Here is a 16,459-nt window from a genome sequence, read left to right as displayed (position 1 = left end):
CAGCACCTCAGACAGCGTATTTCTCGTTTGCTCTCCCCGGGGAGGAGTGAGTCAATTAAACACTTTTTCCCCCAAAAAAGACGCGTGGAAATCTTTTTTGTCGCGCTCAACCAGATGAACGGTTTCTGAGGCTGCGTGAGCCGTGGCGACACGCAGAGAACACGACAGAACTGGCAGAGGGGACCCACACGGTGCGGCGAGGTCCGCGCCCAGGCTGTGCCCGCCACGCCGCGATGGGCTGAGGCCGGCGGTCCGTCCCTCCTTAACCACCCTGAAGCTCGTGAGTTGGGATACAAATCGGGCAGCATTCTCTGGCGTTTTTACTTACATACGTTAAATGTAAAAAGACAACCTTTTATTGCCATATTCATTACCTGACGAGACTTTAGCGCTCACGGGAGAAGCCGTCCCTTGGGTAGACGTGGGTGAAAGGCCTAAACACAAGGTAACGATCAGACAACACGAGACGCGGTCTCCCCCACTCTTAATCGCAGAATGCAAGTTCAGGACTTGAGGGGCGGGACTCTACCGTCGAGGTCAAAGGGCACTGCATTTACCAGTCTCTCTTATGCGACGCCCTGCACAGGGACTCGATTTATAAATGTAAAATATTCCAGTGTGTGACATGTTCATTTCAAATCCTACCACGCAGAATTTCAGATGTTACTGCTGATTATTTCTGCCACGTCCTCTGATGAAGCACGGAAAGCACAACAATACATTAAAATTGAATCGACCCAAAAAGGCTGGAGGAAACGTGTACTCAGGGCCATTTTTGCTCCGGAACTGAGAATTTCCTGCACCGCAACCAATCAGAATTCATGACCCCCTCGAGGCTGCAGAATATTCTATTCCTACACTCGCATGCAGGCCACGGGATGAAGGTCTCTTAATTGAAAATGCCTCCACAATTTCCCTTCAGGATTCGCTGTTTGGTTCCAACATCAAATATTAACTAAAACAACCAAGTGAAATGTCTGCTCGTGAGCAGAGCGCTGTACTGGCTCTCCCAGCTCCTCTGCGCGCGCACACACACACACACACACACACACACGTGCGCACACACAAACAACATGCACACACACGCACACGCGCACACAAACACAACATGCACACTGTGCACACACACAAACACAATATGCACACGTGCACACACACAGCCATGCACACACGCAAACAACCCCGCACAAACACAGCCACGAACACACATGCACATATGTGCACAAACGTGTGCACACATGCAACCACAACTGTGCATGCACAAACATGCACACACACAGAGACACACACACAGACACACACACACGCGTGCACAAACACAACATGCACACACGCGCGCGCACAAACACAACATGCACACTGTGCACACACACAAACACAATATGCACACTGTGCACACACACAGCCATGCACACACGCAAACAACCCCGCACAAACACAATCACAAACACACATGCACATACGTGCACAAACGTGTGCACACATGCAACCACAACTGTGCATGCACAAACATGCACACGCACACGCACACACACACACAACAGGGACAATAACAAAGATGTAGAACTGATGGCTATGCCCAGATATGGGGCCGTTTCTCCTAAAATCTGCTTTATTTTAACATTTATCCCAGAGGCAGAGGCCACTGGAGCACAAACCAGCTCTAGTCATGTCAGCACTTAACTAATGGTCACATTCGAAATGACACTAAGCAGGGCGCCTGGGTGGCTCAGTCGGTCGAGCGTCCGTCCAACTTCGGCTCAGGTCACGATCTCATGGTCCGTGAGTTCGAGCCCCGCATCCGGCTCTGTGCTGACAGCTCGGGGCCTGGAGCCTGCTTTGGACTCTGTCTCCCTCTCTCTCTGCCCCTCCCCTGCTCACTCTGTCTCTGTCTCTCTCTCAAAAATGAAATAAACATTAAAAAAAATTTTTAAATGACACCAAGTAAAATGAGATGTTAAAAATACGCCCGTAAGTTTGTGCCGAGGACCTCCCGAGCTCCGTCATCGAATGTCCCACGTTGCCCGGAGCGCTGGGACAGCCCTCCCAGTGGGAGAATGAGGGGAGTCCTGCGGAGAGTCCGGCCCCCACCCCCACAGGCACCCCGGCCTGCAGCGGACACCCGTCGGGGGCGCGAGGGCCTCACCTCCAGCTCCTGCTCCCTCTGCAGGGCGAACTGTTTGAAGGACTTGACGATCAGGCCGGCGTTGGAGCAGTCGTAGACGAATATTGACGGGCTGCCCATCCACGTCTGCAGGTCATAGATAGACAGAGGGATGTACTGCGTGTAGTTCTGGAAAACAAAACACGGGGCGCGTGGGAGTTAGGCCTCCTGGACTGGACCGCCAACCCACACCCGTGCCACGAGGAAGGGAGGACACGTGGGGCCTGGTGGCCGGGGCGGTCTCGAGCTGCTGCTTCTGCACGCTGCAAGTAACAGCCGCCCGCCACCTGCCCGGGGGCGCGAGTGCTGGGCGGCCGTCACGGTCTAGGGCCCCGCCCCGGAGCTCCCCTGCAGGTGCCAGCGGCTGGCCGTGTCCTGGGAACGCGAGCCCCTCCCCGCAGCGGGACTCCCCTGCATGTGTCCTACCACACCGGCTCCAGCGTTTACCTTCCGCTCCCACCCCTGGGACCCAAACCACAGCCTCCTCTTGCAAACTCAAAGGATGTGCGTGCACACCAGTTGCCTCTGTAGCTTCCGGGTGTGCTTACGGAACTGCTGCGCGCCCCGCCTGTCAGGGGGATGAGCTCTGGGGAGCTGCCGAGGCCCCTCCGATGTGCGTGTTTTCCCCACGGCACCTTCCACTTCAGAGACACCCGTAAGCACTTAAACCTCCAGATGATTTAAACAATCACACTGAGGGGATACGAGTGGATTCGGCCCTCTGGTTTTGCAAAATCACACAACAGTAACTTATTAACGTGAATCCGCTAAGAGCAATATTTTTCTGGACAGCCTGTACCGCGCGGTACTCGAAAACACTCCAGTGATTACTGGTAAACGCAGACAAGGACGTTCCTCATCTTTAGAGAGACGGTCACAAGTCTCACTCAAAGGCAACCCGTTTAAGCAATGCTTCTGCACGGAACACCTTCGCTTATTCGCCCTTCCTCGGCACGGACAGGTGAGTGGTGACGCCGGCAGGAATCAACTCTGCACGCTGACAGCGAAGGTGGCCGTGTTTCCTACAGTGGAGCCACAAACGTGGCCTCTGGCGGCGCCAGGAGGATTGTTTAAACGCAACAGGAAAACAGGACGGAGGACAGAAAACCAAAGAGGCCCGAGGGAAGTCTGTCACGAGGGTGGCCGGCGGAGGCTCTCTCGACGCACACAGCGCAGCACCAGATCCGTCGATCGCAGGATGAGGCCACGTCCGGGGACACGGGTGCGTGTGCGCGAGGGAGCAGACACCTGTGCCCCGGGAGGGGCACACACATCCTGTGCCACGTCGCCTCGCCACCCCGCCCTCCTCTGCTGGCCTGCCGGTCGTCACCGCACTACGTGAGAGAACGCGGGAAACACCGTCTCTAAATACTCTCACCGGTGGATGCTACGATGTCAGCGCTTCCCTAATGAATCTATGCAGTGAGTGCATGCCCGATCAAAACACCAGCGGGAGTGTTCCTTGATGGAATTTGACAAGCTGGTTCTAAAGTTAGTGCAGAAGAGAAATGCACAAGAATAGCGCAAAAAAAAAAGACAAAAAAAAAAACAACCCACCATTTTTAAAGGAAGAATAATGAGTAGGGACTCGCATTGGCAGATATTAAATATGCTATAAATCTATGGTAATTACAGGATGGTATTAGGGAGGACGAGAAAAACAAATCAACAGAGAAAGTCCAGAAATAGACCCGCATATATAATTATAACGAAGGTGGCATTTTAACTCCGTGAAGAATGAACGATTCAGTACGCGATACTCTAAAATCTAACTAGCCATTCAATACTGCTGAGATTCTATGTACAAAAAAAAATCTAGATAGATTTTTCTTTTTTTTTAATGTTTATTTATTTTTGAGAGAGAGAGAGCATGAGTGGGGGAGAGGCAGAGAGAGAGGGAGACACAGAATCTGAAGCAGGCTCCAGGCTCTGAGCCCAACATGGGGCTCGAACTCACGAGCCACGAGGTCATGACCAGAGCCGAAGTCGGACACACAACTGACTGAGCCACCCAGGCACCCCTAGATAGATTTTAAAACTAAACATAAAAACAGAATAAAAGGTTTTTATTTATTTTGGTGCAAGAAAGGCCTCTTAATTCACAAAACTTAGAAGACTTAAAGAGAAATACAATAAGGTAAAAATTACATAAATCTGATAAGCCACACACCAATGACAAGCAACTCGAGAACACAGTGGGCACCGCGCACGTGACAGGATGTTTGGAGGGCGCGTGTGTGTGAGCTTCTGCTCGGACCAGTGAAGACGAAACAAGAGACACGCAAACAGGCAAAGGATACAAACGTGCAACCCGCAGAAGCGGCGGGTATGATGGAGGATTGGGGAGAGAGCTTCACGCTCCGGATGGATCGTGGAAACACAGATTACAACGAGAACCATCTATCTGCCTCTGCGTTTGTCTTCATCCAGCAGAGCGGAAAGAAATGTAAAAGATGAACAGATCAGCAGGTGTTCCACAGGGCATCGGTTTATTGTTGGCAGGCGTGTAAATAAGGAAGCTTTTTCAGAAAGCCGTTCGCTAGCACGTGCAGGTTTCAAACGTACATGCCTTTGACTCGCACGTGTCCATCCCACAGGAAAAGTTGCGTCCGCACGGAGAAATGTACGTGTGAGGACGTACGGGACTCTTGCTGGTAAAAACCTGCCAGCTATCTAAATGCCAGCAGGGAGGAGGCGGCTGGCCTAAGCTCTGTCTCCTCCTCCTCCTCTCCAGGTAAGCGCGGGAGTGACCCACATACATCCACACTGTGGCACGCGGCACTTCAAGCCACGCGGCGCTTGGAGACTGAGCTGGCTGGTGGGTGCTGACGTGGAGAGACACCCCGGGCTTGCCATGGTTTCGAAGGTGCAAGTCTTAGAGCATCGCACAGACGACAGTCCCATCTTGTGGGAAGAAAAGAAAAGGGCTGTGTGTGTGGCGCACAAACGGCCTGAGCGCTGCCCCGCCCACGAGAACTCCGTGTCCGTGGGACGGGCGGCCCAGGTCAGTGGCACCGACAGGACAGCACTGAACCACGAAGGGTGGTCTTCTCGGGCCGGGCGGTGCAGGTGCGTGTTTAGGGACAGAGCTGTGTTACTCCTGCTCCTTTGGTACCTGTGTGCTCTTGGAATCTTTCACAACAGAAATTACTTGTGTTTTCTGAGAAGACCAGACGCACTCAAACTGTTACGAGGAAGGAAAAGGGTCATCTCCAGGGCCTACGATAATACACTCCCACATCCCTCTAATATTTATAACCAGCAGGCATCACGTGGCACCTGCAGAAGAAGGCTCCCGCAAGCTCTCCGACAGGCAGAGCGGAAAGGGCGTAAGGGCCTCCGGGGACGGTGGGGAAGAGAGACCCTCTCTGCGCCCGCTCCCCAGCACCCACCCTGCCCCTGCTGACGTGCAGCCCCCGCTGCTGGGGTGGGGGGAGAAGGGCAAAGAGAACCCTTTAACTGGGCGGGGACATCCCCACACCCCTGGGAATCCGTCGCGGTTTTACCTGCCGGCAACACGCCGTGTGCCGTGTATTTGCCGCCCACAACGTCCTCGGCTCAGCGGGGAGCGGCCAAATACAGCTGGCAGGGCCCTGACCGCACTGCCGTCACCACTTCATCCGCCTGACCGTCGGGAAAGTGCCTTCCGGGGACAGGCCGACAAGGCCCCAACACAGCACAGAGGCGTGACGTAAAATACATTTCAGCAGACCGTGTTCTCAGGCCTTGCCTTCTGAGCTAAAATCTAAACTTTATATTTCTCCCAAGTCAAAAGTTTCTTGAAAAATGTTTGAGATACAAAGTTAATTAATGGCAATTCGCTAAAATACTGTAGCTCTAACGTACTAGGAAATCATGATTTTTCCTTCCGCTCCCTGTGACCGCCGGCCGCCAGTGACAGGCTTCCAGTGGGTCCTCGGCCACCCGGTCCCTCTGGGGGCCAGAACCTTCCCCATCTTCTGATGCTCATCCGAGGGGGGCAGCGTCGCGAGAAACCTCGGACTCTCCAGACTGTCTCCGCTTCACAACTCTTACTTACGGAGGGAGTCTCATCCGAGACAGACCACGGGGACGCCCACCGCCGAGGGAGCCTTGCACGCGGCACACGCACCCACGCCGCCTCTGAGGAGGGGCCGGCTCCTACGCGTTAGCTGAAACGTGGAAGGGTGGACCCACCGGGAAATAAAATCAACACTGTTCGATCGCAATGAGGAAAACGGCCCTTGAGAACCAAGTCTTATTAGTTCGTGAGCACGCAGATCTCATTCCCATCTCAGAAAGACCCCGGGCAGCTGGTCAACCTTCAGGCCAGAGCTCCCGCCCTGCAAACCCCCGAAGGGCGGCCTGCACCACCGCAGACACAGCTGTGGAAGAACAGCATCCAGAGCACAACCGTTTCTCTGGTCCCACGGCACGTTCCCACGTCGTCTCTCTCGGTGGAACCACCCTGGACGGGCTGCACAAGTGCAAGGCTCCCCCCCCCCCTGCCGTGCACAGAGGGCGCCCGGAGCACCCCGAGGCTTTCAGGCAGGGGCTTGGCTCTCCACCCCCCATCAAAGCCACAAGTAGCGAGAATTCCTCACCAGAGCCTCTCTCCTTTCTCTTTTTTTTTTTCAACTTTTTTTTTTTAATTTATTTTTTTGGGACAGAGAGAGACAGAGCATGAACGGGCGAGGGGCAGAGAGAGAGGGAGACACAGAATCGGAAACAGGCTCCAGGCTCCGAGCCATCAGCCCAGAGCCCGACGCGGGGCTCGAACTCACGGACCGCGAGATCGTGACCTGGCTGAAGTCGGACGCTTAACCGACTGCGCCACCCAGGCGCCCCATCCTTTCTCTTGAAAAAACGTATTCGAGGCCATGTTTTCAGTTCAAACAAAGAAACACAAATAGGGTTCGGACAATTTATTCATTACAATCCATTTTATCTGTCAGGTTATATTAAACATTAAAAAAAAAAAAAGTCCCCTTGCTTCATCAGACTGTCTTCTCGGGTGAGTCAGCGGCAGAGGCAGCAGCAGGAACAAGGGCCGGGAGAGAAGGGCGCGGGGTTTCCGGGGACAGCAGCGCGCCTCCAGAGAAGCCGTCCCCGTTTCGGAGAAGACGCTCGGTGCACCTTCTGCCAAAGTCTCCGAGTGTGGGTCAGAAGTCCCAGCCACACTGACGTGGCCTCCTCCTGCGGGCCTTCCAGGATTGCTGCCGGGGCCGCACTTCCCGGTGAGCCCAGAGACAGAGCCGCGGCTGCATCTGGACGGTCATCCCGCGTCCCCGCCCTGTGGGGTAATGCGTGTGGCTATCCTCCGAGGACAGGACTTCTTTCCAGAGGCCGCCCAGGAGCGGGAGGGGCCGGCCCGGGCGCGGCAGGGGCCGAAGAACAGGGCTTGACCACCGGGTGTGGCGGTCGGCGGTGCGGCCTGAGCCACGAGCAAACTTCCCGTCCCTCAGAATCCTTAAGGCCGAAGCCGCGGTGGCTTTGTTGCCACTTCCTCTGCCTTTCCTTGATTACAGTTAAATAACCGATCGCTCCCCGAGTAATTTCTAAATAAGTATTATTTAAGTAATAGGAGTCACTGGTTTTTGAACCTGCATGTCTCCATCAAACAGTGACATTCTGATTCTGCCTTACGTACAGTTCGTTACCGATCCTGCTGAGAAATGGACCACAAAGGCCTTTCAATGCATCATTATCAAAAACACACACTTGTGATTTGTAAAGAGCAACATTTGTGCCCGGTCCCCTGTAGCATTTGTTTTGTTACTTTATCCATATTGAGAGCAGCAAAGAAAAAAGAAAAAGAAAAAAACAAAGCTGTTAATTTCATCGCAAACTTGACTTGTCTTTTCTGAGGATTTCTGGCGCTTTCTGTCTGTCTGCAATAGTTGAAGGAAGACCGTCAGTAAAAATTCTGTTTCTTCGGAAGTGCTGGAAGACTTCGGACTATTTCTTTATAAGAGCTTGAAGGTTTAAAAAAAAAATACACGATTCCCTTGATGTTAAGAGATATAAAATCTTAACTGATTTCTCTGCTGCCCTGTACCATTTGAAAACCAGATTTATGGAGCGTGTGGGGCCGATCGCCGGCATTTCTCCTAAGTTCCAAGGCCCGGCTGCTGCTGCTGCTGTGGGTCCGCGACCCGCACCTCAAGAGTCCCCGGCGTAGGCAGCGCGGGCACGCGGTACAGACACAGGGCACCCGCTCCTCAGTTCTGGAGCCACGCGTACACCTCACGCTTCACGAATCAGGAAACATTTTGCTAGTAAGATAATATTGAAAGAAAAATATCCAGGGGCGCCTGGGTGGCTCCGTCGGTTAAGCGTCCGACTTCGGCTCAGGTCATGATCTCGCGGTCCGTGAGTTCAAGCCTCGCATCGGGCTCTGTGCTGACAGCTCAGAGCCTGGAGTCTGTTTCAGATTCTGTGTCTCCCTCTCTCTCTGCTCCTCCCCTGTTCATGCTATGTCTCTCTCTGTCTCAAAAATAAATAAACGTTGGGGCGCCTGGGTGGCTCAGTCGGTTAAGTGGCCGACTTCGGCCCAGGTCACGATCTCGCGGTCCATGGGTTCGAGCCCTGCGTCGGGCTCTATGCTGATAGCTCAGAGCCTGGAGCCTGTTTCAGATTCTGTGTCTCCCTCTCTCTGACCCTCCCCCATTCATGCTCTGTCTCTCTCTGTCCCAAAAATAAATAAACGTTAAAAAAAAAAAAAGAAAAATATCCATTCATCCAGGAGTCAACCTGTAAGTAGAATTTCAACTACAGATTCAATTTCTTTGATCGATACAGGGCTATTCAGGCTTTCTAGTCCATTCTGGGATTTTTGGGGTTTTTTGAGAGAGAGAGAGAGAGCACGCACGTACCTGTGCACGTGCACGAGTGGGGGAGGCGCAGAGACAGAGAGACGGAGATGTGGGGGCCGAGCTGACGCGGGGTTCCATCTCACAACTGCGACACCACCGCCCGAGCTGAAATCAAGAGTAACCGACTGGCCACCCGGGTGCCCCTGGGTCACTTTTGACAAGTCGCATTTTGTAAGGCATGTCCCGTCTAATTTGTTAAGTTTAATGGTATAAAATGTTAATATGTCCTCGTGTATTTGACATCTGTAGGATATGTGGGGACGTCTGCTCTTTCATTTCTAAGTGTGGATTGTGTCCTCTCTGTTCTCTTGATCTGTTTGCTGGAGACGTGTCAGTTTAAAAAAAAAAAAAAAGTGAGCTACATTAGCTCTCTCTGCTGCTCGTTCTCTATTTTACTGATTTGTCTTCTGCTTGCTGTGAGTTCAGTGTGTTCATCATTTTCTAGTCTCTTAAAGGAGAGACTGAGATTTTAACTTTACACCTTTCTGCCTTTCTGCAAAAAGATTTAAGGGCATACGTCTCCATGCGTGCACTGCGTTAACCGCATCCCGCAAATTCTGGCAAGTCTTATTTTCGTTATTCTTCCATTTGGACTCTTCTTTCCTTTGTCATATCTTTTTTTGACACGAGTCATTCAGTTTCCAAATGTTTGAGGATTTTCCAGATACGCTACGAGGCCAGCTTCTGTAGTCACAGAATAGATTCTGTATGATTTCAGCCCTTCAGACCTCATGGAGAGATGCCATTCTTGGAGGACACCCCCCTGCACCTGACATGTGCACCGCGCAGCCGTTGGGCACAGGCGTTATATTCACTGATTCACAGCGACTGACAGTACTGTTCCAGTCTTTTCTATCAGTAACTGATTTCTTCTCCACCAGGAAAAATACATTATGTCTGGAGTTTACTTTGTGAGAAAACTATTAATCATCAATCTTAGTTTTCACCTACCAATTACTGACAGACGGTTATCCAAAGCCCCACCCGGAATTATGGACTGGTTGCTTCCTCTCTTTGCTTCTGGCAATCTTGCTCTATGCATTTTGAACTCTCCTATCAAGCACATACATATCCAGGACAGTTTACGTCTTTCTGATGACCTAACCATTTGTCATTGTGAAATGTCCCTCTTCACCTCTGGCAACACTCGTGTCTCAAAATCCGTTTCCTGATTAGTACTTTGGCCCCCTCAGCGCTCTTACGACTAGTTATTTGCACGACACACAAAGTTTGGTCTTGCTTTCAATCCAGCGTGATATAAACTTATGAAAAAAGCCAGATTAAACTAGATTGTGGGACACTGTAGAGAAAACGGGTCTGGGTTCACGGAAAACACAACATGCACTGTTGAGTGAATGGAAACAGGAGTCGGTCACAGAGGGGGAGGAAGTCTTTACAAAACACACATCTGATAAAGGACCTGCATCCAAACTGCAACATGAATTCTAAAAAGTGACTGAGAAAACAGCCCTGTTGAAAAGTGGGCCAAAGATACGGGTAAAGAAGGCTACAGATGGCCCCTAAGCACCTGGGAAGACTCCACACCAGGTCATTAAGCAAAGGCAAGTTGAAACAACAACGAGATAGCACCGCTGAGCTAGCAGCTGATAGCACATTGACAGCAATGAGATAGCACCTGATGAGAAGGGCCGACATCCAACCACTGGCAACAACACGCTGGAGGTGGGATGGGGAGGGCCAGGAACTCTCTTTCGTTGCTGCTGGGAAGGCGAACCGACGGAGCCCCTCCGGAGGACAATTTGGGCATTTCTTGGAAAGCCGAACAGACCATCTGATCCAGCAATGGCACTCCTAGGTATTTACTCGAATTAGCATAAACCTTACATCTACGCAAAGACCCGCACACACAGGTTTATAACAGCATTATTCACAACAGCCAAGAGAAAGGAGAAGCGAGCAAGATGTCCTTCAATCGTGGTCCATCCAGATAATGAAGCGTTACTCAGTGGTAAAGAGAAATGAGCTATCAAGCCACAGAAACACACTCCTTGTTGAAAACAGCCAATCTTAGAAGGCTACACACTGTATGATCCCAACTAAATGTCACTCTGGAAAAGGTAAACCTACAGAGACAGTGGACGGCCGTGGTTGCCGGGGCGGGGAGGGGAGGCAGGAGGGGCGAACAGTAGAGCACGGGATTCTTAGGGCAGTCAGACTACCCCGCAGGGCACCGTAATGGTGAGTGCGTGCCATGACGTATCCGGCAAAACCCAGAGCACGTATGACGCAGAGTGATCTAACGTGAACTATGGACGTTAGCGAATGACACTGGATCAATGCTGCATTGGAAGCTAGTTAATGACACTGGACCAATACTGGATCACGAATTGCGACAAATGTCCCACACCAAAGCCAGAACTTAATGATGGAAACTGAGGGTGGGGGAGGCAGGGAGAGTGCAGGCAAAGTCTCCTTCTCAATTCCTCTATAAAACTAAACCTGCTCCAAAACCTGAAGTCTATTAGTAATAATAATTTATTAGACAACCAATGTGTAACTATAGTAACCCACTACAAAAAGACAGTAATAAAATAATTACACTTGGAAAAAACGCAAAGAAGGATCTATATCCGCAGAGGCAGTGTGTGAACCTGGACTGGATCCTGGATCCCAAAAAAAACCAACAAACAAACACTGCTTACTAAAACACAGCTTGGAGGGGCACCTGGGTGGCTCAGTCGGTTAAGTGTCTGACTTCAGCTCAGGTCAAGATCCCGCGGTCCATGAGTTCGAGCCCCGCGTCGGGCTCTGGGCTGATGGCTGAGAGCCTGGAGCCTGCTTCCGATTCTGTGTCTCCCTCTCTCTCTTCCTCTCCCCCATTCATGCTCTGTCTCTCTCTGTCTCAAAAATAAATAAACGTTAAAAAAAAAATTAAAAAAAAACAACACAGTTTTGAGATGGTCGGAAGCACGTGGACATGCTGTCTGTAGTAAATGATACTACAGAATCGATGCTAAGTTTCTTGTTATTTGTTATTCTATACCCACCAAATATCTACTAAGAAAACAAAAAAGTGTGTACAGATAAATTATAAGAAACAGTAAGAGAAGAGCAAAACTGATAAACATAAAATTAATGTACAAAAATCAATGGCCTTTCCATACTCCTTGGCAAAAACTTACAGAACACAGGTTTTATAGTAAACATTTATAACATCAAAAATATACAGAATCGGGGTGCCTGGGGGGCAGTCGGTTGAGCGTCCGACTTCGGCTCAGGTCATGATCTCACACTCCGTGAGTTCGAGCCCCGCGTCGGGCTCTGGGCTGATGATGGCCCAGAGCCTGGAGCCTGCTTCCGATTCTGTGTCTCCCTCTCTCTCTGCCCCTCCCCCGTTCATGCTCTGTCTCTCTCTGTCCCAAAAATAAATAAACGTTGAAAAAAAAAATTAAATGCAGATTCAGGGGTGCCTGGCTGGCTCCAGTCAGTAGAGCATGTGACTCTTAATCTCAGGGTCGTGAGTTCAAGCCCCATGTTGGGGGTGGAGCCTACTTAAAATAAAAAATTTTTAGGGGCACCTGGAGGGCTCAGTCGGTTAAGCATCTGACTTTGGCTCAGGTCGTGATCTCACGGTTCGTGGGTTCGAGCCCCGCGTCGGGCTCTGTGCTGATGGCTCGGAGCCCGGAGCCGCTTTCAGATTCTGTGTCTCCCTCTCTCTCTGCCCCTCCCCTGCTTGTGTTGTGTCTCTGTCTCTCAAAAATAAATAAACACTCTTTTAAAATTAAATTAAAAAAAAGAATCTCCAGATTAAAAACATAAATGTGCTATTTTTACCCAAAAGATGCTCAATATGAAAAATGCAAAGTGTCTGTTACTCCAAAACCAAACTACTGATGCCCACTTTCAGTTCCGAAACGTCATTTTATTTTCATTTTTCTACCTATTTGGTTTCATCACGCAAGACCGGTACGTGTGGCCTTGCGGGCCACCTGCCCTCCCCCTCCCCCCCACCCCCCCTGCCAAGAAGCAGCTCTCTCCAGCGGGCAGGGAGAGCCGCAACTCCATCCACCGGGCACTGAAGCTAAGAAGTTCATTTTTAGGGAAGAAGTTGCCCAATTGACAATTTCACCAACGTTCCTCTTCTAAAGTCCCAAACACCTATTTTTTTGTGCGTTATTTAAACAGAAGCCAAGGGGCGCCTGGGTGGCGCAGTCGGTTAAGCGTCCGACTTCAGCCAGGTCACGATCTCGCGGTCCGTGAGTTCGAGCCCCGCGTCGGGCTCTGGGCTGATGGCTCGGAGCCTGGAGCCTGTTTCCGATTCTGTGTCTCCCTCTCTCTCTGCCCCTCCCCTGCTCATGCTCTGTCTCTCTCTGTCTCAAAAATAAATAAAAACATTAAAAAAAATTTTTTTAATATACAGAATCTAGGAATATATCTAACAAATGATGCAAACTTGTATGAAATTGTGAAATACTACTGAAAGACACCTAAAAAGGAACGCAGTTTGGTAGACTCAACGTTGTAAAGACGCCGAGTCTCCCCCATCATTAATCCACTGATTTACAAGTTGGTTCAACAGTCTCCTGGATGATCAAAGCACCAAGAGCAGCCAAGACACGGATGAAGAAGAACAAAGAGGAGGGATTCGCTTTCCCAAACACCAGGAATCACTGGAAACCTACGCTCATTAAAATAGTTTCCTGGCACAGAGGCAGGACCCATGGAGCAGAACAGAGCTCAGAAACACGCCCACACACTACGGAAACTCGATTTCGTTCAAAGACGGCATTAAATAGTAACGGAACAGGTAGGTATCCACTGGAGGGGGGAAAAGAATATGAACTCCTACATAACAGTATGTACAAAATCAGTTCCAGGTAGATTAGAGACCTAAATGTAATGGACGAAAATACAACCCTTGTGGAAGAACACAGAGAACACTTTTGGGGGCGCCTGGGGGCTCGGGCAGGTGAGCGACCGACTCTTGATTTTGGCTCAGGTCATGGTGTCGCGGTTTTGTGAGTTCGAGCCACATGTTGGGTTCTGTGTGAACTCTGCAGAGCCTACTTGGGATATTCTCTCTCTCTCTCTCTCTCTCTCTCTCTCTCTCTCTCTGTCACCCTGCCCCTCCCCATTTTGCACTCTGTCTCTCTCAAAATAAATGAAAAATGAAAACTTAAAAAAAGAAAAGAATACTTTTTAAATCTTGGCATGAGGAAAGTCTTCTTAAAGACACAAGACGTCCGCACCGTAGTGAAAGACTGACCAAGCTGACCACTTGGACGTAAAGAGCTCCTGTCCGTTAAGGGACACCAAGCCATAATTCAGGGAGGACGTTCGCAATTCCTAACAGTGATAAAGGGCTGCTGTCCAGAAGACGAGGGATTCCTTCAAATCAGTGAGAAGAGGACGCAGCAACCCCAGTGACACATGGAGGAGCTGGCACTTCGAGCAGAGGAAGCCTCCACGGCCGGCACGCACGGCAGAGGGCGCTCGAGGGCACGGCCACCGTGGAGACCCGCGCTGGCCCCCACACCGTGCAGAAAGGACAAACCCTGACCACAGTCCGGGGAAGAAGGTGGGGAACGTTAGACACTTGGGCAGTGTGCGACAGGAAGACGACAGAACCACTCAGAAGCTTGTCTGCACAGAAGGCACCAAGCAGGTCCCGGGACGTCCCCACAGCCAGCGGCAGGGGACTGGGGGAAGGGGGAAGGGACAGCAGGGGCCGGTCTTCAGAGCATGACACAGAGCGAGAGGGGCAGGCACAGAAGGATCCCAGTCTCGTCAACCAGAACGCACCCAACAACACGCCTGGACAGCCACACAACAGTGGGGACACCGTAAAGGAAAGCGCGGTCGCGGTAAACTCGAGATCCACTGGGATCCTGGCGGGGACAAGGGAGGCTGCACTTGAGGAGGGCACAGGGGCTCTGAAGGCGCGTCTTCTGAACCAGCGGTGGCCGCGTGGCATCGAACCCTACACCCTTCCAGGCGCTGCCTTTCACACCGCGTGAGCCGAGAGGACGCAGCCGCCGCCCCACCACAGGGTAGGCGCGACACTCGCCGCTCGCGGCCAGGAAGATGGCGGAAGGGGTGTCGCCTTGGAGGAGCTGGAGGCGGGAGCACGGCCCTGGGGAGGGCAGAGCAGAGGGCGCGTCCACAGGTGTCGCGGTGGGCGCTCTCTGGAACCCGTGCACCGTTTTGTTTCGTCAGGAAATCGCGGGTTCTCTAAGGAAGACTCCGCCTGACCTGAGAAACCGTGTCGACCGTGCGAGTCCTGCCTCCTGCGGGGAGAGCGCACCCGAGGGCCACACCAGACAGCGCGGCCCAGACGGTGCCCCGCCACGCGGGCACGAAGAGCCGGCACCTCGAGCCTGCTGCCCAGGCCTCGCCGCTGACGCGGAGACGATCCCACGGGTCCCCGCCACACGGCGGGCCTGCCGCCCTGTCCAGCCCGACCACATCACATCCGGGTCCGCAGAGGCAGGGTCTAGACAGCAGCGGAGCCACGGGCCGACGGGACCCGTGGCCGAGCTCCCACGCGGAAACGTTCTGTGGCAGGGGGAGACATGGGCGGGGCTCCCAGGACCTCGGACGGAGCGCCTACCTTGTTGAAGACCCAGATCTCCCCGTTCACGGTGGGCCTGGGCACCCCGTGGCCGTTGTAGTGGAAGAGGACCCGCTCCTCCTTGGCGTTTCGGCGTAAAGACGTGCAGAGCTTTTTCACCTCGTCCACGGTCGGGTCGAGGCTCTGCTTGTACCGGGCCTGTTGCGGGAGAAGAAATCGAGAAACTCACCGTGGATCCGCGGGAGCACCCGGGACGCACCCCCCATTCCCGCTCCGAGCGGCGCGCGACCCCGCACCCGCGAGCCCCAGCTTCTCCGCCCCTGAAAGCGGGCGATGGCTCTTTCAGAGGCTGCCGGGCACGTGCCCCCACCCGACAGACGCTCCTGGGGAGCCACCGCGACGGTCCCCCGGGATGGAGAGGCCTGCCGCACGGCCACGCTGAGCAAAACGTACCGCCGCTGGGATGCCAGGTATTTCTCGGAAACACTCAATCCTTCCGGAAGAACTCTCTGCGGGAGGCTGCAGCATAAGGCAGCGAGAGGACCGCAGACAGAAAAGGAAGACGGAGGAAGGACCCCGACGGCCCCTCCCCCTCGCCACCTCGGCCCGGCTCAGCCCCCGCCTGCTCCTGCCTGGACCCTCACCCATCGAGGCCAAGGGCCCCCCCCCCCGAATCAGCAGGGCCTAAGATGAACCTACAAACATCAACAGCCCTTATACACACGACAGTGAACAGTTACAGGACGTAAACGTACGGAACGCCCATTTCTAAAGCAGAAAAGAAGATTGAGCACACAGAAGTAAATGATGTGAAACATAAAAAAAACCCGGATGAGGAAATTTTTAAAAATTCTCCTGGAAAATACGAAGGAGGCTTGAAACACGGAAAGACGTTCCCACTTGGGTAGA

At 52.4% G+C, this 16,459-nt stretch overlaps 1 protein-coding gene across 2 annotated transcripts in view; it reads right to left on the bottom strand.

Annotated features, from left to right (window-relative positions):
- Positions 1-16,459, bottom strand: part of RPTOR (regulatory associated protein of MTOR complex 1) — a 338,621-nt gene that overhangs the window by 182,286 nt on the left and 139,876 nt on the right. For both annotated transcript variants that reach the window (XM_043585750.1, XM_043585751.1), the window contains 2 exons: positions 15,590-15,748; positions 2,147-2,293 (listed from right to left, as the gene is read on the bottom strand). In XM_043585750.1, the coding sequence (XP_043441685.1) occupies positions 2,147-2,293; positions 15,590-15,748 (306 nt within the window). The remainder of the gene's footprint in view (positions 1-2,146; positions 2,294-15,589; positions 15,749-16,459) is intronic.

The sequence above is a fragment of the Prionailurus bengalensis genome, chromosome E1, assembly GCF_016509475.1.
Source record: "Prionailurus bengalensis isolate Pbe53 chromosome E1, Fcat_Pben_1.1_paternal_pri, whole genome shotgun sequence".
In the NCBI taxonomy this organism is placed as follows: Eukaryota; Metazoa; Chordata; class Mammalia; order Carnivora; family Felidae; genus Prionailurus; species Prionailurus bengalensis.
The sequence above is the reverse complement of the archived record's forward strand: the minus strand, read 5'-3'. Positions and strand labels throughout refer to the sequence as shown.